Raw genomic sequence first — 24,084 nt, forward strand, 5'->3', positions numbered from 1 at the left:
AAGGCAGACAAGCTTTTGAGCATATAATGCTTTCTTCTGCAGCAAACTTCAGGATAAGTGCAGTTTGGAAACAACTGTGTTACATTCATGTTTACTGAGATAATTTGAAGGGAAAAGGCTCTCTAGTGCATGAAAAGATGCTTGGAAGGAGAGAGATGGTAAAGCTGTGAAGCATGTAAGGATCACTTGCAGAACTCTGTGTCCTGCAAGAAGAAGGACATTGGAGTATGCCGTAATAACTAGCTCATGATAATATTTGGTAGAGTTACAGCTTTTAGTTCTTGAGCCCTGCATTTGAAGGTGTTTTGTAGGACTCCCTTGAGGGTCAGGAGAGAGAGTTAGTGGAATGGGGTTTTTTTTGTGAAAAATGTTCTGCATCTGGTTACTGAATGTTTCTGCCCATTTTCCCTTCTCTGTGTGTTTTAATCCTAGTAAATAATAGTTGTTTGGTTTTACCCACAATTTCCTGAAGCATATAAAGTTCTGCCATGTGCGTACCTAAAATTCATAGATTTTTGGTAGTAAAAAGATAATTTTTAATCAGAAGATGTTAATTGTTCATTTTCAAGATCATATGAAAAACTGGCAACTTTACTTGCAGGGAAAGTTTAATAAAGTCTATCTTGTCTGATTTAAAGATCAGGTTTATGTCTTGTGTCTTTTGATGATATGTATGCATATACATGGATATAACAGATGCTGAATTCCATTTGTTAAAGTGGAGTTTAAGAACTAGCTAGTTCCTGCTACATGAAGTTCCATTTTTGAGATATATCCGTACACTCTATACATATATGTAAGTCATATGAAAATTATTCATGTATAATTAGGGATAAAAATCGACTTGAAGTTCCTATTTGAGAGAGTTGCAAATGAGGATGGTGGTTATTTAGAAAAGCACTTAATATTGCATCATAGTGATACAAGCATCAATCTGAAATCAGCAGAAATACTCATTGAGAAAAACAAAGCATAAATCTTACAAAAATATCTCCTAATATCTCTGCAAAACTTGACATATCTAGGTTTCACTGTCATTGCTTAGTAGTACTGTAGTAGTACATTGTTAAACCACAAGATGAGTTTGTCTTTCAGATGTGTTGGGGTGGAGGGAGGCATTGCTTTGTTTGCTTATGGATTTTGCCTTAGATAATAACTTCTGATTTTTTTTTTTTGGTGTGTTTTGTCTCCTTTAAAGGTCGTTTGTATGCAATGCAAACAGGGATGAAGATTGATAGTAAAACCCCAGAATGCCGTAAATTTTTATCCAAACTTATGGATCAATTGGAAGCTGTAAGTAGAATTATTGCTCTTCTCTAAAATGATTCATGATGTTACTTAATTTTTATTTAAACTTCTGCAAATACTATCTTACCTCTGTCATCAGTCATTGATGCAACTACTCTGTATGCAGGCATACTGTATGAATTTAAGTTGTATGTAATAAATTGGCAGAAGGATTGAAAGGAGATAAAGCTATATGCGTATGTATGTTTATATGTATGTATGCATGCACAAACATAACTGAAATTTCATACAGCAGACATTTGCCTTAAGGTTTTGTCTAGACAACCTGAATTACAGTACTTTATTCGTACATATCCTCATGAGAAATCATAATTCATTATGAAATAAATGCAGGAGTTGAAGACTTTTTTTTTTTAATTGATTTGTCTTTGATTCCTTGAAGTCTGTGAGAGTTACTTTCACTGCTATAGAACTGGCTAGCCTAGTCCTTGGTGCTTTTGAAATTTTTGACCTAAACTGTTGTACCCAGGGAGTTTTTTAAAACATTCTCTAAAAGATAAAGATACTTTTGATCATATCCTCTGTTAGAGACTGGGGATCTTATACTATGAATTTTTGTAAGCACAGTCTTATCTGTGTGGGTAAGAGATAGCTATGCCACTCTCTTTTGAGTGGACCGGATAGTATTAAAAAGCAAACAACCTTAAATAGAACAGAGTTAAACGAAGAAAGATAAAATCATTGTACAGATGGTCAGTTTAAGTTCCAGGAGCTGTTTATGTTCATATGGTGTAGTTTTCAATAGTCTCGAAGTAGTGTCTGGATTTTAAGGTTTAAGTGCTTATTTGGAAGCAGAAAGTAATGTTGAAAAATGAAGCAGTGGTTCTTTTTGTGTTCAGTGTTAATGATTCCATCCATAATCTAGCCATAGCAATGCCTGAAGAGTTTGTGTGAAACTAGGGCAACCGCCTTCAATTCTTCAGAAAAAAAAATGAAACATGAACCATTTGTCTTTTATTCATACCTTGTGCTTCTTGCTATATCTCTGATTTTTTTAGCAATGGAAAATCCAGTGTACAGTAACTTCTTGGTGTGTTAGTTCATCAAATTTTAACATCTTTAATGGGTCTGATTTTCATGCTGAAAAGGGAAGAGAGGTGGCAGGGGAGATGAGATTAAAACTCCGAAAGATTTTCCTCTTCATTCCCTAAGTATTGTTAAAATTTATTTGATCCCTTGTGGTAGTGCAGCAACTAATCTGTCTGCAGTGTTCAGTTACGCCTTTTGTTTCAAATTTGGAAAGACTGGAAAACCAGCAAAAACCCATGGTTTCATCTTTCAGTTGCTGGTAAGATTGTGTCACAACTGATGCTCAGGTATCGAAGTTCCTTCTATGTAACCAAGTGGTGGAAGGATGGAGAGAGCACTTCTAAGCAGATCTAATACAGCATTTTTGGGGCCAGGAAGCTTGGGTATGTTGAGACGTTGGACCTCTGCAGTAATTCAGCAGCAGCCGTTTTCAGTCTGCCCTTAACCATCAGTGGGCACAAAGGGGTGCTGCAGGTCTGTGCTAAATGTTTGTCACAGCCTTCTGTGTGTTGCCGTAATTGATTATTTTAGAGGTTAAGACAGAAACTTACAAACTATCCTGAACTTTGTAGTAGCAAAGAATAAAACAGTTTAGCTATATCTGGAAATTACCGGATGTGTTCTTTGCAAGAAACTTCATAATATTCCAAATATGTGAATTAATTACAGTGATTTTGTATCCAAAATGCATGTTTCTGTCAGAAATATTTTTACATATGAATGTGTTGGTTTGCTTTTCCAATACGTAGCTGTTTCATTTAAATGTTTTTAGTAAAATTAAACCAAACTTGCTTGATTTTAGGTTCAAATTATGTATTTAAAACACCAGTACTGCTGTGCTGAATCACAGATTGTGTGAAGGGTAATTTCAAAAATAAACAACTTGGTTAACTTTAATATTTTAGAAGTGTATGTAACTGAGTGTCATTTGTGCATTTGAAATCATCTCCATTGAATATCAGATCAAGTATAGTGGTAAGTTATTTTCTGAGTGTAAGGTGTATATATAGGCTGGTGAAATATATATATAAAAACAAATAATTTTCTTCCTTAATTAACTTCAGTGTTTCATTTCAGTTACATATCTTGCAACTTACAAATTGTGGTACATTCACAAGAAAAACAATTACAATTTGTAAAACACAAATACTTTTTGAAAACTATATAGAGTATGAGTTTGACAAAAGTCTTCAAATTTAAAATTCTGTTTGGAAAGTTTATATTTCACTACTGAAATCAAGTAACTTTTCTGGCAACATTCTATGTATTAAAAGTTGGCAGCAATCTAAAAAATATGGAAATGCAGCCTGCATGATTAAATTTTCTTCACACGCACAGTGAAAAATAACTGCCATTCAGAGATTGGTTTTAAATCTTTTGGCAAAATAAAGGCTGCAGGTTAGTATCGTGCAGTGTTCCTGGTTTTGTTCTCTAAGGATAACCTGAGATTTCCTTATGTGCGAACAGTAAGCCTATTCAGAAGCTGTAAATCCACCTGTTGTAACTGTTAGAGGGTTATTTGCTTTACTGATTTTTATTAGGAAACCTGAGGATTCTTGTACTCCAACATGTTTGAAAAGAGGTCTTTGAATTGCAGTACACTGCTTACACTGAAAATTCCAGTAAATCCATAGGTCACTAGAGCAGTCAAGTAGGGCTCAGACACTTTGAAAGATGTAATGAACTGTGGTGAAATAACCTTACAAGAGAGAAGATACATGATCACTCTGACTTACAGTACCTTTATAAAGCATGCATTACTTTATCAATTGAACTGTGTTGAATCCTGACGCAGGCTTCAGAGTGCTTGGTCTTCCGGATAGTAAGGGGAAAAATAACTAGCTATTCCTAGTTATTTTTCCAACAATATTGCAGTTGTGTTTATTTTTAACGCTGTTTTTGTTTTGTTTTGTTTTTAAAGTATTTTGTGATTGAAGATGGTATTCAGAGCTACTTATTCACAGTATTTCTCCCTCCAAAAGAATGTGCTTTCTCTTTAGCATGCTACTTTTAGCGTTTGTTATGTTAGACACTGGAGATTTGTAAAATAATTAGTGGGGTTTGTTTTTTTTTTAATTGTACTTGGCTTTGTCTAAAACAGCAGCTTCTTCTTGTGTTTGAATTAGATTGCAGAACTTCTAGGGTCTAATAAGGTAATGAATGTATTTTTTTCAACTTTTTTCAGATGAAAAAGCAATTTGGTGATAATGAAGCAATTACTCAGGAAATTGTTGGTTCTGCTCATGTGGAGAATTATGCTTTGAAAATGTTTTTGTATGCAGACAATGAAGACAGAGCTGGGCAATTTCATAAGTAGGTGAAAATCTTTGGTTTTGTTACCTGAATTAAGATACTGGTCAGGAAATTTGAATATCCAAACTCTCTTTAATTTGACTGGAAACAAGAACTGTGCTTTAATGCATTCATTTCTCTTTCAGAAAACTTGATTTGTTACTACTTGTATGTCTCTAACCTCACACGTTAACTGGTATCCTCATTCTTGTGTTCTTTAGGAGGTTGCTCACCTACTGGCAAGCCTTCTAAAACCCCAGGCTAATATTGAGCTTGGCATCAAGCTTGTTATAGCTTTTACTGTTCAGTGATATTAAAATAGTTGTGATGATACATTATATGGTTTGATTTACAGCAATTACTACAGCTTGATGACTTTGCTAGGCTTTTTCTAAGATAATATAGGATGCCCTATGTCCTATATTGGACATTCCAAACTAGAAACTAAGTGCAGAACAGATGACCAGCTTTAAAAAAATATTGAAAACTTTCTGCATAGTAGTTAGGAGACTAGCTAATATATTGCTAAATTTGAACATTGTGAAGTAAGTTCTGCAACATCAGATTAAAAGAAAAAAAAATTAGTGATGATTGGCGTGAAATAAGCCAGTATGATCTAAAATGCCAACTTCTAAAATGTGGTCCTGAGAGAGTGACATGACCAAGTTAGTGAAATGTTTTCTTTTTTACAGAAACATGATAAAGTCCTTTTATACTGCAAGTCTCCTGATAGACGTTCTAACAGTATTTGGGGAGCTCTCTGAAGAGGTACGTTTTAGGGATATCAGTGTATTATTTGATTGCTTTTCCTAGCACAGGTGCAAATTACTGTTTTAGTTCTGTAAAGTTGTTTTTATAATTTGTGAATATGAAGTTCAAAGAACATAGTTTCTAATTGTGTCGTCAAATACATATTAGTAAGTCATAAGGAATTGTGCTAAGTATTTCAAATAAATTATATGTGAAATATTAGATAACTGTTATCTGTTAGAAGATGCTTCATGACTTAAGTATCAGTTAGAAATGCAAAGTCTGATTATTACTGTGGGATACACAGCATTACATTGAGCAAGTAGGAATGATTATAGGAAAAAATTATGCAAGGTTCCTGGCTTTTCCACCTTCACTTTTTTCCACCCTGCAAGCTAGAACTTTAGTGCTAGTAACTGAGGTGGAATTGTGTACAGTTTTAGTTAGAACAGATATTTTTGGTTTTGCAACAAACCCCACTTTTAAAAGTTGATACGTTAAGTTGGAAGAATATGAATTTACTTCACAAAAAATGGCTTGCTATCTGGCCATTAGGACATGCATGTTTTAATTCAAGAAATTATCTACTAAAGTAGCTGACACAGTGCTCGTTGTGGCAGGTAATTTTTTAATCAAACAAGCATTCCAGAATTGGCTGAACAAGATCATGATTATTTTTATTAAGGCACACCAGAATAACCTGTTGGTCTGTTTTAAAACAAACTTTTCCATTTGGTGCATAGTCAGCTGCTCTCTGTTATTGATGTCCCACAGAAGAATTAATCTCAGATATAGAGGAGCAGGTACTCTTAATAAAGTATTCCTTGTTCTGAAAATTAAAAGTGAGGTTTCCTTGCTAAATTAACTGAATGAGAAGCTCATTTTGAAAATGTCACGGTATAGTTGATAACTTCTGGAAAAGGAAAAAAAAAAATTAGAGAAAGCTGCTACTGAGTCACGAAGACAAGTTTCGAAGATTGTTAAAGGAAGGTTGAAATACCTGGAAGAATAAATAAGAAACAGCAATGATGCTAAACAATCTGAGAAAAAAATCAGCAAGTGCTGATCATGTAAGTGCTGAATATGTCTCAGGACACCTAAATCCAGACAGGTAATCTACAAATATTTTTTTTCCTCACGTGCTTGAGTGTTATAGGCTTCCATGCTTCCACCAGTAAAAGTGCCTTAGAAACCAAAAGTTCTGCTGCTTTGCAGGCCCAAAACAAGCCCGTGGTTGTATTGGTCCCAAACTATTCCATGCCCTGCTTGGAATTCACAGAATTCACATTACATCCTGTGTGTAAATCGCCAGTCTGATAAGTGTGCCTAACATGCAGGCATATTTGTTCAGTTTAAAATGCAGTCGCCATGACTACTTTGATTTGTAAATACTCTAAGGAAGGTAAAAGAATGGTTTTGATAGTGGTGCACTTCTTGTATACTATGATATATAGGAAGGTAAGTGTAGCTATTAAAGATAGGTCTTGCCCAAGAAGAACACTTGGGCAAGTGTTCTTGCAAGGTTCTACGTCTTCCATAGCCTGAGACTATACCAATCTACAATTTTCCTCTATCAAGAGGTGCGAGTAAGATTGTTCTTTCATGTGTTCTCTTAAAACTGGCTGCTATGCACCCTGACACCCTTTACGATATCAATTAATAATGGTTCCTAGAGCCAGAGAGTGAATGCACATTGAATTGGACTGAAAAGACAATAATCTTAGACTGTAGGAATCGAGTGCACAGGACAGTGCACTGGTTCGGTGACTCCTCAGAGATCCTGAAGCAACTCATGTTTTGTGAAAAGAATAATTTATTAAAGCCCAGGTGAAATGTTTTTTCTCAATTCCTTTTTCCCAGAAACTGAAAATAGTGGAAAATCATGTTGATTTTCTTTAAATACTGAAGTTACTACCACCTTTTTTCAATTTCAAATATATTTTTAAAATGTAAAATAATGTAATTAGAAAAGATTTTATATTATTGATCAGCAGGAGTAGCATTTTGTTTCAGATATTTAAATCTAAAGTAAATAAGCATCTAAGTTTATGGGGATAGGAAGTTTTCTTTATTATTTTACATCAGTAATTACTACACAGTGCTCCGTCTTTCACACTAAATGGTCCTAGTGTAATTTATTTCCTTTTCCTGACATGCTGCACTAATTGAAGATCTCCACATTTTCCTTTCATGCTGAGATCCTGTTAGAGCTGTTCTTTTTATATTTTTTTTAATGTACCAGTTAATTTCACATGTGGTGTTTATCTTTAAAGGGGTGTCAAATGATAGCAGAGAAATAGTTTTATAATCTCTTCTCAGGGTGGAAAACATGCTTATATTTCTGTTTTCAATGCATTAATTCACAGAAGTGAGTGGTTAAAATGGTTGGCCTTTTCCCTTCCCCAGAACACCCAGCATAGGAAGTATGCCAGGTGGAAGGCAGCATACATTCATAACTGCTTGAAGAACGGAGAGACTCCTCAGCCTGGGCCTATTGGAATGGAAGGAGAGAGTTTTGGTATGTGTTTCTCTTTTCTTTTTAAAAGAGCAGAGGGCTGGGCCAAGACCAAAATGGTGGTATGCACAGTTCTTCAGGGAGCACCCCACAGGAAGCACAGCTTCCCCGTTTAATGTTCCGTTCACGATGGGCTGCCTTCTGCTTTTCTTCTCTGCTTCTCCTACTGTTATTTTTATTGGACTTTACTCTTTGACTGACTTATTTAATAAAGCATTTTTTGTTTTTCTTTCCTCTGTAGTGGAGATTATTATTTTGAATACAGCTACTCTCTAAGAAGGCATTGTCACCTTTGGGCCAGAACCATGTATTTCTTTAACGCTACCCACAGTCCTTCTTTTAAATCTGTTCTGTAAAGTTATGATCCCTTTGCCAGTTTATCCTCTTTCAGGAGTTAAATAGGAATAGAAAAGGGATTGATTGTAGATGAATTCAACTTCAAAGCAGACACCTGATTGTGAGACAACCCCTTCCTCCCCATAAAATAGCGTGGTTTTCAAAACAGGTTAATGACCTACTCTTTTTAGATAGGAATTTCTACCGCTTTCTCACTCATCCCCTTTTTCCTTGTGTTTTTAGTTACTCCCTGTGTTCTTCTGTCTACCTGACTTTCCTATACAGGATTTCTCGAAGTTACCTCCTTAACTGTTAGATAAAAAGTGGTGATTTCCAAGGCCACCCATTTACCAAAATTAACGTTTATCAGAACAGCTTGTTTAAAACCTAACTTTTACTGTCTTCTATTTAATGCACTCAGACCTGTCTAAACTCTGCTGCTAATTTAAAAGCTTTAGCTCTTCAGTAAGAAATATTAGGGGCATCCAAACCTTTCTCATTTAGAGCTTTTTTAAAACAGACACCACCACTGTGAGCAGACGCAAGCTAGCCTCTCCATGACGTAACAGAACACATAATAAGCAGACTCGATCTTACAAGAGCACGTTGATCACATCCTAACCTATTCTGAGAAAGACAGCTCCGTTCTCTGTCATTATGTGTATTTTTACTAAAAATAACTAAACAATCAAAACAGCTGCCATATTATTTCTGAACTTTATAACGTCAACCTATTTCTAAAGTATAGATCCAGAGGCTTCACAGATACACATGAGAATGAAATCACTTACAAAACATTTTTTGTTAAACTGCTGAAGCAGGTAATAGTACTACTGTTCTGTAAACTGACCATGCTTTTCAGTTATTGATAGAAGTAAAATATATGCAAAAAATGATGCATTTTTGAAATACATTAAAAAACCCCAGTATGTAATTGTTAAATTAACTTTCAAAACATTTTCATCCATTTACTTTTCCATTGTTTGCAGGTTTTCTATGCTTAATGCTTTATGAATGTTTAATTCTTTCTGCATTTCACCAGTAGCTTTTGATAGCAATTAGTTTCATTAATAAGGGGTCTCTTTGTTTTCCTCCCCAGTCAGCGCAGAAGCTTGAAATACAAATTTTAAATCTGAATCTCTTATCAATTCCAGAAGATATCCTATTTCCATATTTTCATTATGCAAATTAAATCAGACTAATTATGCACAGTGACAATAACCTCTATGTATAATTCTTCACATACCTAATGAAACAAGTAAGAACATTAAATGATTTGAAATTTTCCTCTGAGCTAATGTACAGGACTTTGTGGCTTGAATACATGTCACTTAAGTTGATGCTCATTTATCTCTTAACTTAAGCTTGAATTTAGTAATACAAATTTTTCTAATAAAAAGGATCAATAAACAAATCTACAATGCAAAAGAGAGAAATCTAACTTGTTGGTAGTTGTAGTGGTGATATGAACATAAAGTTTTATGTTCATATGTATTAATACATATGATCCATGTATTTACACATGCGTGCGCGCGCACACATACACGAGTATTTATTTGTTTGTTTCCATTCATTCATGTTTGGGGTCTGTACCTGGGTCTTAAGTGGATTTTGAAGTTTGAACCTGTAATTTCAAATATGTTACAAATAGGCTTGTAATTTTCTGCACATTGGTTTTATTTTAAACGTCAAAACATTCGAAAACTAGTTTCTCTTCTGATTCTCAATCTTTCATCATGCGATCTCATATTTTGAAGCTTCTTTCCTGTTCATCTGTGAAGAAAGAGGAGGATGGGCATGACCTACTATTTATAGAAAGATTAAACTAGTGGTCCTTCCAATAAGGTATAGCATCCTAGTCCACTTGGCAGCCACTAGCTGATTCTTTAGCAGAAGACAAATGTGCAGCAAGATAAAAAGTGACAAAGTAGCATGAATAAACTGTCTAGTTTACCACCTTTATCAGACAGTAAGCAAAGTATAAGGAAGTAGAAGATAGGCAGTCTTATTCCTTCCAAGCCCACCTTTGTTAGAAAGTATTATATTTCTTGAAGTATGATAGTTTTCTGTTGTCTTCCAAATGTGAACTGGAGAACATGGCATACAAGGTGAATTTAGGTGGGTCTAAGGAGAGTTCTTATTGCTGTCTTAAACTATACTTAATGGGAAAGTGTAGAGAAGATCTAAGCCAGACTCTTCTTGGATGTGCATAGTGATAGGACAACAGGCAGTGGACACAGGTTGCAACAAGGAAAATGTGAATTAATTATTAGGAAAATAATTTTCATCATGAATGTTCTCAGATATTGAAGAGAGAGTCCAAGAGAGGTTATGGAATCTCCATCCTTGGAAATATTCAAAACCCGACTGGACACAGTCCTGGGCAACTGGCTCTAGCTGACCCTGCTTGAACAGGGGGTTGGACTAGGTAATCTCAAGAGGTCCCTTTGAACCTCAGCCATTCCGTTCCCAGAGCGGCATGATCTGTGTTAGCGCTGCTATGAGTGAGGAATTGGACCAGGTAACCTGCAAGGGATCCTTCAGCCTTTTTATGATGCTTGAAAAAATCATTCAGTTGTATGTGGAAAAGAGAATCAATAGATGGAAAGGGGAGAGGGCCAGATAAGTGAGGTTCAAATTTGGCCAAAAAAGTCTGAAAAGTGGCTCTCCACAGTGTAATCTCGTACCATTTATATCTCCTGGCCACCATTACATTTAAAAAAAAAATTTAAAAATTATAAAATATATCATCACCATTTTTTAAACGAGAATGTGTACCAAACATCTATCCCTGTTTGTTGTTAGCCTTTATTTTGTTAAAAGTAAACAAAAGTGTCTAAAAGCCTGGGCGCCAGTTATAATTTCTTTGCAGTTTCTTGGATAGAATACTGTTTGGGTATTAATACTCTAGAAACACTACAACATAAGTGAATTCAAGTATTTGTGAACAAATAATGAGTATGATACAATTTGATTTCCAAGCTACCAGTTTATTCTTATTATGTTTTCCTTACCTAAAGATGCCCTACAGACTTAAACACTGGAATGGCCATCTTACCCACTGAAATATGCTCCAATCTAGGCACAGCTATATTTGAAGTGAAGCATTAGCAACCTAATTTCTTCTTCAACATATGATCATTTTCAAGGCAGTTTTCTTAACTGCTGGTGCAGCTTTAGGGAGAGAGACTCATGATGCAACTCCAGCTGCAAACATCACCACATCTTTGTAAGGCAAATTATACCAGTTTGATAATTTAATGGAGAAGGCAACATGTGGCAAAAGATCTTTTGTTACAGTGAATGTAATGAATAGCCCAATTAAATATTTCTAACTTTAAATTAATGCTCTTTAGTGCTCTGGCTCATAGTGTGGTAATGTTTACAAAGCTCACCTGATTATGTGAAATGAATTATGAATTCTAAACAATAGCAAAACCAGAATTTCTAAGCAAAGATTACAGAGCTTTTGCTAAAAATCTGTGTATGCAGCTTGTGTAGAAAAAATAATTGTTCCTCAGCAGCAACAAATAGGCTCTTTCTTCATTTTATTAACGTGGAGGCAAAGGTCACTGACTTGCTCAAGGCTGCAAAAGAAACTGTTGTAGGAGGGAAAGTAGAATTCAGACTTAACTCAAATCCTTACTATTCATTGCAGGTTATTACAACCGGTAATGTGAATAGGTGAAGACTGTTGCTTTCATTAACAAGTTATGTCTACGTATGACTTAAAAGGGATGCAAATGCTGAGTGAGCCAAAATTTTAACATCCTTATTGGTAGGGAGCCTGCAATATCTATAAATTGGCAATATCTTTTTATTTGTTGAATTGTATTTCATGTAGTAAGAGAATTTCTCACACACTTTTATTTTCTGAGCAATGAAAAGAAAAATACTTTTTGACATTTATTTTTGGAAATTAACTCTGTAGTGTAGGTGTCCGTAATGCTTTACACAACCAAGACAAAAATTTTATGCAAATTAATTTTTATTAGAAAAATCAGTAAAAAAAAAGTGTCAATTCTTGCTTTGTGCATCACAAGAAGAAAAGCAGCATTGTTTGAATGTACGGCTGGACCTTCCCCATTCCTTTCTGGTTGCTCATTTTCTTCCTCCCCTTGCAAGTGGAAAAAGTCTGTTTAAACAGAGTGAAATTAGGTCTCTGTAGCTTGACAAATTACCATTTTTTTCCAAAGTGTTATTTTCTTTGTGATTCTTGAAAACCATACTGTAACTCTTGGAGATGTTTTTACAGTAATATAGGCATGCTTTATGCAGTTCTGCTGTTGGATTTATGGATGCTTTTGTCAGGATGCCACCATGGAAACCTTAGAATTACATGCTTGATTTATTAATGCAGTTGGAATACAAGTCCTAGAGTACACATAAAGGTCACTTAGCAGTAGCCCTAGGTCATCCAACAAGATTTTATACTAATGGAAAAAAATTAAAAATGTAATTTCAAATATGAAAAGGTTCCTAAATGGTCACAGTATAGCCATAGTAAAATACATTAAATGTCACCACTTTCATTGCAATATATAATATGTATTCTACATTTATATTGCAGAACTCCAGGAAACCTTTATAGTCCCAACTAGTAGAAAGAACAGTGTATGAAAAGTTGATGGATTTTTGCGTCCATTTCTCAGTGTTGTGGAAAAAAATATACAAATATATATATTTTTTTAAAAAGCAGTGTTCCAATAGAACCTTACATTGTGCCTCTTTTAACAACATCTCAAACTAAAGAGAAACAGTGCAGCAGAAAAAGAAAATGTTTTTTGGGGCCAGGGGTATCAGCCTTATTCCACAAAGTCTTGCCTTCAATAAATAAATAATAATTTTTAAAACCAAACAAACAGATAGTCTGGGTATACTGTAGCTCTGAGGAAAATCTAAAGAGCACATGAATTCATTACGTTGGGATCCAAGCACAAAGGCTGATGAGGTTCCAAGGCAAGAAACTCAGCTGGAGCTGAAAAGGAATGTGAAACAATTGTGTCACTGTTTCACAGCCTAGTATTTCAGCATCCTTAAGCAAATTGCGAGGAACTTTAAATTCTAGGTTATTACTGCTTTATGAGAAACTAATTCTCTAATTTTTCTAGCGTTCATTCCCATTCCCTGGAAGAGATTTGTTTTTCAAGAATGTTATGTATGTACTAACCACAGAACTTAAAAACAGTTTGTTGACTTAAATGTTCTTTTCCAGCAGCCTGAAATCCTTCTATTTAGCACTACTTTTAAAACTCTTCATGAATACTGCAAGCATGTATCTTAAAATGGTTCTAATACTTTAATCTTTGATAAAGAATATTTTAAATATTTACTTTGCAGAAAGAATAGTTACAATGCTTTGATGACATTTGGGAACTTTAAACACCTAAGAAGAGTTAATTTAAACAAAGTTACTTTTATGTTTAATACAGTTTAACATTTTCCAATTGCATAATGAGCAAATCAAACAGTTGAGCTTGATCTCTTGATACATACGCCTGATTAAAAAGTATATCGCTCTTTTGTGAATTTGCCTCTTACGGGCACTGTTACTAAGGGCAGTCAGCACTTCTGACACTTCTTTTTTGTTGCTTTTTTTGTTTATAACATTGCCAGACTTTAACCATTTGAGTTCATACCTTCCATGACTAGTGTTGCTTACAGCACTGCACTTTTACAGGAGTGAGTGGAGACCATGAACTATGCAGTGGGGAAGTTTGAAGCTGGAACTGGAAATGTCTTGGAGAGAAGATTGGGAGGTAGTGCAAGACAGACACAAGTATGGGGCAAGGGGTTGCAGATATGGGATATGAAGTCCTGATGCAGAGAGAGAGAAATCAGAATGGGACTGATGAGCCAGATAAGGACAGCAGGAAGCTGCAGGGGGCAGAATAAAGGAATAAATGCATTAACATTTTAAGTCTGGGAAAGAACTTAACAGGTAATTTCTCTTAATTGAGATACTAAGTACCATGAAAGCATGTTTTCTCCCACTCCGTCATTCTCAAAAGTGGGTTAGTAGTTTTTACAACAGCCTTCCCAAAATACTAGCTTCAAGCAGACACCCAACATGGAAAATCCAACTTCATGGCTACAGTTTGACCAAGCTATAAATACTTGATAACAGTGTTACAAGTAAACTTGGGCAGCCTTGCCTTCAGACAGCATAATGAGCGTTGTGTGTAACTGTTTCCTTAATCTTATGTACAGTACGTCTCTGGGATTTTGTTAAACTAAATTTTGTTTTCTGAAACTGTTTTAAAATATTTTTTTTAGTTAACACCAAAACCACTGAAAAATATAGCATTCAACCAATAGCTTATTCCTATCATTAATTATTATTTAAAAGGTATTTTACTTGTGAATATCATCTTTTTTTTTGTCAGTTTTAACACATTTAATTTTACTTTCCATGCATGTTAGCCACATGATGTTGCAGTATGAGTTACTAGCAAAAAATACAGCAAAGGAAAAATCTGGCACTTTAAGATATCCTTTGCCTTCCAGAAATCTGCCAGGTGTTTGTTTGCGTATGTCAGAAATAGCTTCATAAAACCACAGCCTGAATTACTGGTTGCAGCAAGTGAAAGTAACTTTCACAAGCGTAACATACAAAAATGTTACCATGTTCTGTGTTTTTATATTAAATTTTGCTAGCAGTGCTTGACAGTCCTGACAGAACTTTGTTTCTAGGTTTCTTTGCTTTTTAATACTTTTAAATAAAGATTCTTGGTATTAGACTGTGGATTTAGGGGATTTGTGAATTTGTTTATTAGTACTTGGATGTTCTGAATGTAAGTGAACTACTACAACTTTGCAATATAAACCAAAAATATGTTCTTTAACTGTGTATTTATTAAAGCCCAGTAAAAAAATGTCCTAATGACAACACTGTTGATTTTACTCTGCATTTATAGCCTTTTGTTGTAGTAAATAGTATTGTGAATTAGAAGCTATTTAGTCATTTTTAGTAAAGGTAGTACCTGAACTTTTTCTGGGAGGAAGAGGACCTTACATGGGGAAAAAAATATGTCATTTGTAATAGTAATATTTGTAATAGTAGAGTGTTTAATTATTAAGCAGTAGAGGTGTTTGCATAACACATAATCTTGTATAGCTGAAGCTCAGTGTGGATTTCATAAAGAAAAAACATCTCTTTTTGCTGGCTCTAGACACATACAAGTTTTACGCTCCCATATTTGTTTTGCTCCCTTTGAGGAACTGGCTGTTAAGAAAGCCATTCCCAAAACTGTGTTTGTTCCACCTGACGTTATTGATACAGAAGAACACATACACAGTAAAAGAAAATTAGCTTTTTAAAATGGAACTGAATTCAAATTAAAGAGCTGAAATCAACCATATTCTAAATTACTGGGTTAGTAATAAAATTGGACCATTATAATAATTATAATAAAATTGGATCATAATAAAATCGGACCATTAGCCTTCAAAGCAACATTGAATAAACTAGACCAGAACCTTAAGAACATGACTAGATTGAAAAATAATATATATATTCTTATGTACATGCTATGGGGTATATTGAACCTCGTTATTCTTACAGTACATTATGTACTCTAACTGTTCTAGATACAGTTATGACTCGGCTAAGCTGCATTTCGTTTTCTTGTTTGGTATTACTTTCCCAAAGTTCCCCTTTTTTGTTATTTATTTGTGGTTTGTGTAATTGATATGGGGTGGAAGGATTGCCACTGTCTTTCTTTTTACGAAGAGTTTGTAAGACGAGTACAGTTTTCCATATTCTGGTTCATGTATATATTAAAATATAGATTACTGCATATTTGTAGTATCTTGTTCAACTACTGTGGATGCAGTACATGGAAGTATAAGGGATTGTAGTAATGAGACAAATTGCTTATATTCAGACCAGTAATGAGATGATCCTTCAATTTAAACAGAAGAGATCTTTGAAAGTATGTGAGTTTCTAGATCTTTATCCTATGGTATGTTGCTTTTTTACTTTGTCAGATCAACCGTAGGTGGTTTGGGTTGATAAATGTATTACGTCACACTGTGGTGGCAATTTTTCTACTAACAAAAATTTGAAAGGAGGTTTTAAAAGAAAGCCTAAGTTTTCAAGTGTTTGTACAGAAGAGTTACAGTAATTCCTATTTTGTGTCATTGTAGCAGATGTTGAAAGGGAAGAAGCAGGGTCATCTTCTCTCCATAGTGGAACAACTCAACCAACATCATCATCTACATATGAAGCTAACAACATACCAACTAGTAATTACAGTGGCATACATATACCACCAGGTGCCCATGCACCAGCCAACACTCCAGCTGAAGTACCTCATAACACAGGTATGTCCGAATCACGCCCAAAAAATTCATGCCTTTATTGAGAGGTGAATTCTAGCCCTCTTTCCATTACATATAAAGTAAAATAATATCGGTATTCTCTGTCAGAAGCAACTTCATAAATTAACATTGTAAAAATGCCATCGGAAATATTTTTTATGTTTTTATGGTTTTCAAAATACGTAATTCATATTTTGGAGCATTTTGCCAGAAGAGATATATAGACTGAAAGAGTGAGTGTTCCTGCAGACAGAATATTTTTTTGTTGTCTAGAATCATGCATTGCGACATCTATACTGTAAAGTACCATTTGAATCTTTCACTTGATAGATGAAATTATATGACTTCATTTCATATTTAGCTTTCCCTGTGCAGATAGACTGCTGCTCTTTATGTGGGAACGTATCCAACATAGTGTTGAAACTGTTACAACAACACTATAACAATCATGCCTGAGGTACCATTCATACCTTTCTTCTATTTGACTTATGCTCCTTTTCCCATGCACGTACTTCAGTGTGATTGACCTCAAATAATATTATTAATGGAAATTTTGTCCCTACTGCTAAACTTATTGGCTCCTATATCCTCCTTCTTAGTTGGTCATTTTTGGACCAAAGCCAAGTTCTTAAAAATCCAAAGTTCTTCCCAGTTGCTGTATTTAAAAAAAAAAAAAAAAAAACAAAGTTGTATTGAATGATTTGTTAATACAGCTTTTTCACCTCATGTTACCTTTTTATAACAATGTTTAATAAGACTGAAAAATCAAAAGCTCTTAATTTCAATCCTGATGATTTGATTGTTCAGATACATTTTTATATTATAGAACATATGAGATGTTTTTGTCACACAGTCCCTCCTTTTCTTTTACTTTCTCATTTTAAAAGTGCTTCACCCTATGAACAGTTCAGGATGCTCTTTTTTCAGCCTTATCAAAGGGAAATCCTTCAGATAGGTGGGGGGTTTTGGGTCTGGGAGGGGGAAAGTGTTGTTTTTTACATTCAGCCTAGGTAAATGTTTAGGTCTTTGTTTTTACCAGATCTGAAAATTATGGAATATGTACCTTGTTGTAGTACATGAATTCTTTGCATTACTTAGTTTTAAGCCCATCAGTCATTCCATGAAATAACAGATAATTTAGAGAAGTGATTTTACCATCTTCCTACATAGCAGATGTTGTAGAAATAACTTTATGTTAGTCTGGTATGTTCTGGACATACTGTAAAAATACAGGTTTGGATAAATGCAAATGAGAGTGTCTAAAATGTGAACGCAGATACAAGAATGCTTCACAGTATAAAGTGCTGTTTCTTCTTCTAGCATCACCATTTCCCTTTTAAATCTAGCCAGCTTTTTTATTCTCACTAATTGTTTTCGAGGGAATTAGGAAGGAGATAGTTTGCAAGTGTGTGAGATGGCAGGCAGGGGGCTTTAAAAATACAATAATGGAGATTCTCTCTGATATTAAAAGGCAGAATTTAAATTTCAAATATAAAAGTTTACTCATACTCTTCTTCAGCAGGTTGTCCTCAATACTCAAGGGTAACCAGTGCCTTTTGGACTAGTTTTTGCCTTTTTTTTTAATGCTTGAAATTAAATTTCTGTGAAATACAGTACTGATAAAATGAATGACAGCCTGTAAATTCTTCTGTATTATTTTATAAAACATTCATCATCTGAAGTGAGGGTTTTAAAATTATTTGTTACAAACTTTCAGAATTGGGAAGATATCAGCTGCTTAATTTAAAAATCATTGAGTCATTAGGTTTACCTGTTCTATTTTCTTATTTTGTCTGCTTACTTTTAAAGTCTATAAATAAAAATAACCCAAGTCCAATTTTTTGCATTGATTTGCAGGAGTGACAAGTAACACCATTCAGCCTGCTCCTCAGAATATTCCTCTAGTTGATCCTTCCCTTTACAGTGCTCAATCTGCAGGTAAGGTGGTGGCATTTGTATTCTCTGTACCTGGACGTGTTGTGTCCTGTGTGTCTCCCCTGCACTGAAGGGAGAAGTTCAAGAAATAATGTCATCATTTTCTGAATGCTACTAATTCATAAATTTTAAAAAGAATGGACGTCATCTAAACGTTGTGTTGCTAAGAGTTTAATAGTTTCTGAAAGCTTTGCTACAGTGTATGGTTAATGTTGTCTATCTGACTTTTTCGAATCAATGAGCTAGTATTGTGTTAGGCCTTTTATTATTTATGTTGTTGCTTCTCAGGTGAGGTTCTGATATACTTAGCAAAGCCTTTATTCCTGATGGCCTTGCTAAATCATATTTTTGATAATTAATCCACATTCCCTTTACTTAAAATTTCTTCTACAGGGTCAGTACATAAGTTATTTATTCACTTCATTAAATAATCACGACATTCCAGTGGTGTTTTCTGTTGCAGCATAATTGTTATGTGTGCTTGTTGGTTATACGTAGTACCTGTATTAAATGAAATAATTTATAAGGTACTGCTAATGATGTCATTTTGATGTACCATTTAATCAAGGCTTTTATCTTTTAAAATGCCATCTTTCTTTGATATTAAAATCATTGATAGCCTATATTACATGTATTTTATGTCTGCTTGCATATATCGTGCTTTGAAGTGCATACATAAAGGCTAACCTTAGGGAAACCACGGCCTGTGAAAGAGTAGTGACTGACAATAAAGCTGGAATCACCCTAGATTCTAATTTGAACACTGATGTGCGTTTGGACAAGTCATTAACTTTTTTTCTAGGAATTCTTCTGTCCATGGAATAGAGATAATAAAAAGATAAGTTACATCTGTTTGTAATAATAAGATTTTTGTTGGCAACGTAATGTGGATGTTGAGTGAGGAGGATGTCTGGGAGTCCTTCTATGAAATCTGTTCACATTCTACCCTACACTTTATCCTCACCAGGGAAAGCTGATGGTATACATAACTGATCTTTAAGTTCCAGTACTAGATACAGTCAAATGTTGCCTGTTATGACTACAAGTTTAGATAAGTATATTCTTGTATATTGTAACTTACAAATATTTAGTTAGATATTGTAGTTTATTATGCTGTTGAAGAGGGTGTCTTTGTTAAAATACTAGCTTTACTGAAACAGCATTTTTGATTCAATGGAACGCTATGATAGGAATTCAGTGTTTAGCTTGATTTTAGACTGCTGTCATAAGAATGCTTAAGGATGTATCCATCTTAACATTAGGAAGCCATTTTTGTAGAAGATGTCTTAAAAGGATAAAAATAACAAAATTTATCTTTGATAGATACACATTAACCTTTAGTATTCTCTTGAAGAACAAAAGGCACATCCAATTGTTTGTCTGGCACATTACTGTAATGTCTCATGTTGACAGTTAACTCGTTTTATTGAAAACAATACATCAGACCTGTAGCTGAACCATTTAAACTTGGTGATAGTTTTTGAGTTTTAGGATTTTGGTAGCTCCTTAACCAAAACAGCTGAAGGCTTTACTTAAGCTTTACCATAGTAACTGCTAGTTGGAAAGCAAATTTTGTGTCGTTTGGCAGCGAAGCTTTCATATTTAAGCAGCTTATCGTGATCGTCTAGACAGTCATTCTATTAAGTTTTTGGATAATTACTCTGAAAATTTCAGTCATCATTGTTTCTTCCTTTGAATGTTTAATTCTAGTTGTCAAAAATGTCATAATTTTGATTTAAACTTCAATTCTTCATTAAGTATTAGAAGTTCCATTATTCGATATCTGGATAGTATCAGTGCATTGCTCCCTCTAACCTCTTACCTGTGATAACCTGATTTAATAAGTACATAAATACAAATAAAAAGGAATTGAGTTAATTATGAATTCTCACAATTGCAGGGTATCTTAATAACTACTGTCCTGTAATTAAGAGATTAAGACCCTTGTAAGCACAGTGATGAATCTCTAACTTGATCTAACCTGAGTATTTGCATGCCTGCATTCCTCCTCTGCACATCTGTTGTGTCACTACAAATTTGGGTCTTGTAACAGCTTAAAGTGTTACATTCTTATGAGCGAGTTTTGCAAAAGTGCACCTGAAGAGGTGATCCAGCTCATACAGATCCTTGGTTGGGAAAACCTAGAAAATATGCTGTCAGTTATGCAGGAGTTTGAGAGAGCATAAGGGATATGTCAGTCAGCAGAGATACAGTAACAGTTTTGTTTGCATGCATAGAATTGAGAAGCTTGAGAGCAATGGAAAGTGTTTGTCCTTGCCTGTCACCATCTTGTCATGCATGCCTGATCATGACCCAAAGCATCCTCCCTTCAGCTGTACGTGTAACAGTAACGGCAGATACCATTCTTCTCCTCATGCTGCTGAGGAGTCCTTTTTATGCCGACAGTACTCTGTTCCACAGTAGCCTCGTTCCCTGACCTGTAAGTAAGTAGATTTAGAAATGCCTGTATCTCACAATGAACGTACTAAACTGTGGGACCCAGGAGCCCTCCCCAGTTCCTGAGTTGCAATATATATATATTCAGGCTAGATCCTGGCTGCCTATTGAGGTTAGACTTTGGTATGTACCATTCCTATGAAACTGAAGTTTCCTTTGGACGGAAGGAGGGATCAGTGTTGCCCTCCAGTAGATCCATAGAGTTAGCACAGTGCAAAGTACACTTGTTCCACAATTTAGACACAATGTCTGTGTCTATACTAATAAATTAAACATGCCTGTAAATATTTGACACTGAGAACAGCTGGCACAGAACCACTCACATCCATACTATTAAACTTTTAAACCTTCTAAACAAGGTAGTTTGTGAAGGCTGCCAATATTGAATGGTCTCTAGCCTGCTCTAACCACAAGTCATGCCCAGGAATTGTTTGGGAAAGTGCTAGTTTGCATGGGCCAAAACCATACTGGAATCTGTTCCAGCAGTTTGACAGTGTAGACAGTCAAGTTTGAGTGCTGAGAAGCATTCCCTGGCACTGTTGAATATACTAGTATAGGCATAGCCAAACAGGATATTCCACATATTCCTGCAAGACTCTTTCTGGTAGTAAGATCAAATGTATATTTTTAAAATAAATTACATATTTTCTTTCCTTCCCATAACATGGGAGAAGCAATTTGATTAATGCTATGGTGGGAGAGAAACTTTTGGTGGAGAAGAGTGGAATATTTTATCAAAAGAAAATTAAGTTAAAGTAACAGTATTCCTTTGATTTTGGTCAGCATGAATCCTTCAATAATTGTCCTGTCCTGTGGAAACAGGTTTCGGAGTTTAACATTGACTTTTGAAAGTGTCAAAGCTTATGTAATTAAACATTGGTTAATGTCTCTGACAACAGAATGTAGAGCTACACAGCAACTTTGTATAATGTGTGCAAGCACTTCTCTGGTGTAGTTTGCTTAAAAAATTTATTACTCCTAGATTTTGCTAACACTAAATGCATTCATGATTGTGCTACACAGACTTTTTATAAAATCTTCTTACATTACCACATGCTCCCTTCCACAGGTGGCGTAGTATAGAGAAACCATTTGTCCATTCTAGTTGTGTGTATAATAATGTTTGATTTTCTACACACAAAGTAGAAATAATAATTTGATATTTTATGTGTTTTCATGATCTTAAGAAGAAATCTTTGAGGATTTATATTTCGAATATCTTAAGTGCCTTAATGGGAAAAAAAAGCATCTTGTTTCAAAAATCATTTCAGTTACCTTTGCAATCACTGTTTTTACACCAAGTTGCATTATTAAAATGTTCTTAAATCAGCTGCCTTGTATTTGGGCAACTTCATAGAAAGGGAAGACATCTGATGGATAGAAAAGGATACCAGGGAGAAGCAGATACATCATGTAAAATACAAATTATTTTCATTCTAAAACTGTTTTTTTTCCCCAACATGATTTTCAGCATCTCTAGTCAAATCACCTTTTGGGTTTCGCTTTTTGTTCCTCTAAAACTGAGAGAGTCATGCTTGTTGACATTAGTTACGGATTCCATATGTCTGTCATGTTTCAGTAATAAATGTAACTACTGTGCTAATAATTTCAGATTAACACAGAAGCAGGTTTGTTTCACAATAAATACAGTATACTTTTCCCATCTCAGTGTTGTTGGGCTTTTTTAGAGCTCAGAATCAGGATGGCTGAGGTTGGAAGGGACCTCTGGAGGTCATCTGGTCCAACCCCTCTTGCTCAAGCAAGGGTCCTGTAAAACGGGTTGCTCAGGACCATGTCCTTTGTGTCTCCCCCTGCCCCTGCACTCTCCCCATGGTTAATTTTGCAGCAGTGAAGGAAGAATTTTGGGAAAAAATGTCACTGTTAATTCAAAAGACAGCTTTTGAATCTCTCCAAGGATGGAGACCCCACAACCTCTCTGGCTAGTTTGTGCCAGTACTCGGTCACCCTCACAGTAAAAAGAATTTCCTCATGTTCAGACAGGACCCTCCTGTGTTTCAGTTTGTGCCCATCACCTCTGGTCCTGTCACTGGGCACCACTGAAAAGAACCTGGCTCCATCCTCTATGCACCCCCCCTTCAGGTATTTATATACATTGATGAGATCCTCCCTGAGCCTTCTCTTCTCCAGAATGAGCAGTCCCAGCTCTCTCAGCCTCTCCTCATGTGAGAGGTGCTTCAGTCCCTTCATCATCTTTGCGGCCCTTCACCGGACTCTCTCCAGGATGTCAGTCTTTCTCTTGTACTGAGGAACCCAGAATAGGCCACAGTACTCCAGGTGTGGCCTCACTAGCGCTGAATAAAGGGGAAGGATCACCTCCCTCCACCTGCTGGCAGCACTCCTAATGCAGCCCAGGATGCCATTAGCCCTCTTTGCTGCAAGGGCAGATTGTTGGCTTGTGGACAAACTGGTGTCCACCAGGACCTCAGGTCTTTCTCTGCAAAGCTGTTTTCCTTGTCTCCAAAGCTGCTTAACTCTTAGAATATGTAAATTGAAGTCAGTTACTAACTTTTGTGGATATACCTTTGATGTAAGTACAGACATTATAGTTAAGTTTCACATTATTTTGAAAACTTAAGAACACAGAGCTGTTTTATTTATTTCTATTCGGCTTGTCCATTGTGAGTGCTGACTTCAGTAGGAGCTGAGGCCACTGAGCACATCAAAAGATCAACACCCTTACTGTGTAAACTTTGGTTTATAAATTTAAAATGGTTAACTTTTTTCCCTTAAGTTATGTCATAATAGCATCTGAAGTAGATTTCATAATAAATAAGGCTTTATGCCAGCAAAACATTAATAGAGCTTAAACTGTAAAAATAAGATTAGACTGGTGAATTTAGGCTTCCTTCCAATAAATTAGTTGAATACTGGACTGATGCCTTGGCCACTTTTTAAAGAATGATTTTGTAGTTTCTTTTGGCATCATAGCATAAAGCCACTTTGAGGGGAACTTGGTCTTTTTAATTTCTTAAAGATGTTCAGTAATGTGGTCGCGGATTGACCCCAGCTGCTTTTAGTCTGTGACTTTATTTAGGTTACAAAATAATCTGAGTGTGTGCCTGTGTTTATGCACTCCCTCACATGTATTTACTCACATGTGTACGTATTAAGAGATTTAA

At 35.2% G+C, this 24,084-nt stretch overlaps 1 protein-coding gene across 3 annotated transcripts in view; it reads left to right on the forward strand.

Moving 5' to 3' along the window:
• VTA1 (vesicle trafficking 1) overlaps window positions 1–24,084 on the forward strand; it is a 40,990-nt gene that overhangs the window by 13,137 nt on the left and 3,769 nt on the right. For 2 of the 3 annotated variants that reach the window (XM_075498853.1, XM_075498855.1), the window contains exons 2-7: window positions 1,199–1,293; window positions 4,523–4,650; window positions 5,322–5,397; window positions 7,786–7,897; window positions 16,379–16,555; window positions 18,410–18,490. In XM_075498853.1, the coding sequence (XP_075354968.1) occupies window positions 1,199–1,293; window positions 4,523–4,650; window positions 5,322–5,397; window positions 7,786–7,897; window positions 16,379–16,555; window positions 18,410–18,490 (669 nt within the window). The remainder of the gene's footprint in view (window positions 1–1,198; window positions 1,294–4,522; window positions 4,651–5,321; window positions 5,398–7,785; window positions 7,898–16,378; window positions 16,556–18,409; window positions 18,491–24,084) is intronic. The other variant, XM_075498854.1, reaches the window with a different exon arrangement.

Source organism: Mycteria americana, chromosome 3, assembly GCF_035582795.1.
Source record: "Mycteria americana isolate JAX WOST 10 ecotype Jacksonville Zoo and Gardens chromosome 3, USCA_MyAme_1.0, whole genome shotgun sequence".
NCBI classification, from domain to species: Eukaryota; Metazoa; Chordata; class Aves; order Ciconiiformes; family Ciconiidae; genus Mycteria; species Mycteria americana.